Below are 4,244 nucleotides of genomic sequence, written 5' to 3' on the forward strand. Positions count from 1 at the left end.
TCCCTAAAAAAAACCCTCAAAAAAAAAAAACTATTAACTTTTTTTAGATGTGTTGCAAATACTTTCCTATTCTATTACTTGCCCTTTAGCTTTTTTATATGTATAGTACTGTATAGTCTTAAATATTTAATATAGTCATATTGTCAATATTTTACTTTATAGCTTCTGGGTTTGGATATTCTACTTCAGGGTAAGAAAAATATTATTTTGTATTTTCTCCTAAAACTCCTTATAGTGTACATATTATATTGATTTTTAATTCACCCCACTATTTCTTGTATAATATATGAAATAAGGCTCTATATATGTTATATTTCAAGTAATAGTGGTGCATGCACCTTATTTGCTGAATAGGCCTTATTTCCCCCATAGAATTGAAATATCAACTTAATCATATTTTACATTGTTAGATATATACATTTGTTTCTAGAATGCTCATTTTATTTCATTGATCTAATTGATTATGTCTGTGCTGGCATCATGTTTTATTTGCTGAGACTTTATAATGGATTTAAATTTTTTAATATTTTATAATGGAGGCTCGCTGCTGACATTGTCTCCTTGGCGGGACTCTTACTAAGATCTGGAGAGCTTTCTCTCTCCCGTGCACAATGGCAACTCTTAAGGAAAAACTAATTGCACCAGTTGTAAAAGAAGAGGCAGTGGTCCCAAACAATAAGATCACTGTTGTGGGTGTTGGACAAGTTGGTATGGCATGTGCCATCAGCATTCTGGGAAAGTCTCTGGCTGATGAGCTTGCACTTGTGGACGTTTTGGAAGATAAACTCAAAGGAGAAATGATGGATCTGCAACATAGGAGCTTATTTCTTCAGACACCGAAAATTGTGGCAGATAAACATTATTCTGTGACCGCCAATTCTAAGATTGTGGTGGTGACCGCAGGAGTTCGCCAGCAGGAGGGAGAGAGTCACCTTGACCTGGTGCAGAGGAACGTCAATGTCTTCAAATTCATTATTCCTCAGATCGTCAAGTATAACCCTAACTGCATCATAATTGTGGTTTCTAACCCAGTGGATATTCTCACATATGTTACCTGGAAACTAAGTGGATTACCCAAGCACCGTGTGATTGGAAGTGGATGTAATCTGGATTCTGCTAGATTTCGCTACTTTATGTCTGAAAAACTTGGCATTCATCCCAGCAGCTGCCATGGATGGATTTTGGGAGAACATGGCGACTCAAGTGCGGCTGTGTGGAGTGGAGTGAATGTGGCAGGTGTTTCTCTTCAGGAACTGAATCCAGCAATGGGAAGGGACAATGATAGTGAAAATTGGAAGGAAGTGCACAAGATGGTGGTTGAAAGTGCCTATGAAATTATCAAGCTAAACGGATATACCAACTGGGCTATTGGATTAAGTGTGGCTGATCTCATTGAATCAATATTGAAAAATTTATCTAGGATTCATCCAGTGTCAACGATGGTGAAGGGGATGTATGGAATTGAGAATGAAGTCTTCCTGAGCCTTCCATGTATCTTGAATGCCCGGGGATTAACCAGTGTCATCAACCAGAAACTGAAGGATGATGAGGTTGCCCAACTCAAGAAAAGTGCAGATACCCCTGTGGAACATCCAGAAGGACCTCAAAGACCTGTGACTTCAGGCTCCTAGGCTGTAGAAATTAAAAATACAATTAACCATGAGCTTTTAGTTTCCATCTATGTACATGGATCACAGTTTGCTTTTATCTTCCTAAATATGTAAATTTGGGCTCACAGAATCAAAGCCCATGCTTAGTTTAATGCTTGCAATATGAATCCTTGAACAAATAAAATTAACTATCATAGTGTGAAAAAAAAATTTTATAATGGAATTTGACTTTTTAAAAAATAAATAAATAAAATCAATGTACATAGGAACTTCTACCTTTTGCCACAACTTGGATGGAACTGAAGAATATTATGCTAAGTAAAACAAGCCAGTCGGTGAAAGATAAATACCATATGATTTCACCTATTAGTGGAATCTATTTAACAAAATAAACTAATAAACAAAATAAGCCACAGGCATGGAGCAGATTGAAAGTGAACTGAGGGGATAGGGAAGGAGGACAATGGTGGAAAGAAGGAGAAGGGACTCAGCAAAGAACATGTATGATTGACCCATGGACATGGACAACAGTGTGGGAATTGACTGTGGGAGCGGGGAGCGAAGGGTGAGATACATGGAGAAGGGCAAAGGGGAAAAACTGAGACAACTTAAATAGAATAAACATGATTTTTAAAAAGGTAAAAAATAAAACCACAATGAAATACTACTTCACATTCATCAGAATGGCTATCAAAACCAATCAACAAACAACAGGTGCTGGTGAGGCTGTGGAGAAAAGGGAACCCTAGTATACTGTTTGTGGGAATGCAGACTGGTTCAGTACTGTGGAAAACAGTTTGGAATTTTCTCAGAAAGCTAAAAATGGAACTGCCTTTTGACCCAGCAACTCCAATGCTGGGATTATATTCTAAGAATTCCAAAATACAAATTCAAAAGAACCTATGCACCCCAATGTTCATAGCCGCACAAGTTATGATAACCAAGTGCTGGAAGCAACCTAAATGCCCATCAATAAATGAGTGGATCAAAAAACTATGGTATATTTATACAATGGAATACTAAGCAGCAGAAAGAAAGAGCAAGCTACTGCCCTCCACAACAGCATGGATGGAACTGGAGAGTATCATGCTAAGCAAAATAAGCCAAGGGATGAAAGACAAATACCATATGATCTCACATATAAGTGGAACCTAGTCAACAAAATAAACAAGCAAGAAAAATATAACCAGCAACACTGAAAGAAAAAAGAAACCTATGGTAACAAGATGGAAGGAGGGATTGGAGTAAAGGGGAAAAGAAGGGGAAAGTTCAAATCGAGGAACATGTACAAAGGACCAATGGACAAAGTCAAAGATGAGAAGGATTGAAGGTGGGAGGGGCAGGGGAAAGTGGTGGTGGGAAAATGTAGACAAATATATTTGTACAATAAAAAAAAAGTTTCTACTGACTGTGCAATATTCTCATATTAATTTATTTGGATTTTTGTAGTCACTATTATGATATTTATAAATAATTCTAGTTTTATATATCCTGTTCCAATTACTATTTGTTTTATAGTCTACTTTTTAATTTTTCCTTATTATATCAATCTAGGGTATCAAATTCAAGATGAATATAAGTGTTGATAGCAGGTTATCCTAGATTTTTTTTCCTATTTCAGAGAAAAATTATTGATATTTCATCTTTAAGTTAAAATTCATTGTCAATTATTCATAGATATTGTTAAACAGATTAAAGAATTTTATTTTAAATTTTATTTGATAACAGTAGTTATTATAACTCAGTATTTACTTGTGTAAAATTATTCTTTATGTATCAAGATAATCACATCGTTTTCTAGTTTAATAGGTTATTGTGATAAATTATACTGCTTAATTTTCTACTATTAAACAAATACAAAATATCTCAAATTAAATTGTCATTTTTATAAGTCTCACCTTACTTCTGGTTTGCCCAGTTCTTAAAATGTAACATTTCAGGAATCCTGATATAGAGCTTAGTATATTTAATAGGATCCCTTTTCCTGTGTAGATCCTGAACTCGGTTTTTTTCTTCCTTCACATCATAATAAGGAAAAAGCTATTATGTTTCAACACTGCTCCATTTAACTTCCTTCCTTACTTATCTGGCTGCAGATGCCACAGGGAGAATCACCGAATGTCTGGCTCATTTTCTGTTCCTCCTTTCTCGCTAATATTTTTGCTCATCATTTCTTGGCTTCCATGGAAGACATAATCTTTAATTTTTGACTACAAAAAATGCCATGAGATTGGCAAAAGCTCTGTTTTCCCTGCTTCCACCTGTGCTCTTATCCTTAACACTGTGTCCAAGAAATATTAAATGCCCCTAGAGAGAGAGTCGTTGATAAAATATTGGCTCATGTTCTGTGCTTCTCTTTCTGAGTTCCTGGTTCTCCAGTTCTGGTTGCCACAGCAGCTCACTTATGCCATAACACTTTTTTTTTTTTTTAAATTCTGGTTTATCTAACTGCTACAGATTGAAAAAGATCTGCTCCTACATCTCCATTGTAATCCAAAGAACACCTTGACACAGTAATTCTTTATTTACCCTCTAAACCTCTTACTCTACTTTCCAAGATTTTCCATTGCTTCTCACATACCATGATCCTCTTTTTCTAACAATTTTTAAAATAATTTTGCCTCTTTTGGCAGA

At 35.5% G+C, this 4,244-nt stretch overlaps 1 protein-coding gene across 1 annotated transcript; it reads left to right on the forward strand.

The window, feature by feature from the left end:
- The first annotated feature begins 541 nt into the window (after positions 1 to 541).
- Positions 542 to 1,648, forward strand: LOC129061865 (L-lactate dehydrogenase B chain-like). Its single transcript, XM_054562680.1, has one exon. The coding sequence runs from the start codon at positions 612 to 614 to the stop codon at positions 1,629 to 1,631; it is 1,020 nt and encodes a 339-aa protein (XP_054418655.1). The 5' UTR covers positions 542 to 611; the 3' UTR covers positions 1,632 to 1,648.
- Positions 1,649 to 4,244: the final 2,596 nt, after the last annotated feature.

The sequence above is a fragment of the Pteronotus mesoamericanus genome, unplaced genomic scaffold (genome assembly GCF_021234165.1).
Source record: "Pteronotus mesoamericanus isolate MK-2021 breed Mesoamerican mustached bat unplaced genomic scaffold, CSHL_Meso_final scaffold_651, whole genome shotgun sequence".
NCBI lineage: Eukaryota > Metazoa > Chordata > Mammalia > Chiroptera > Mormoopidae > Pteronotus > Pteronotus mesoamericanus.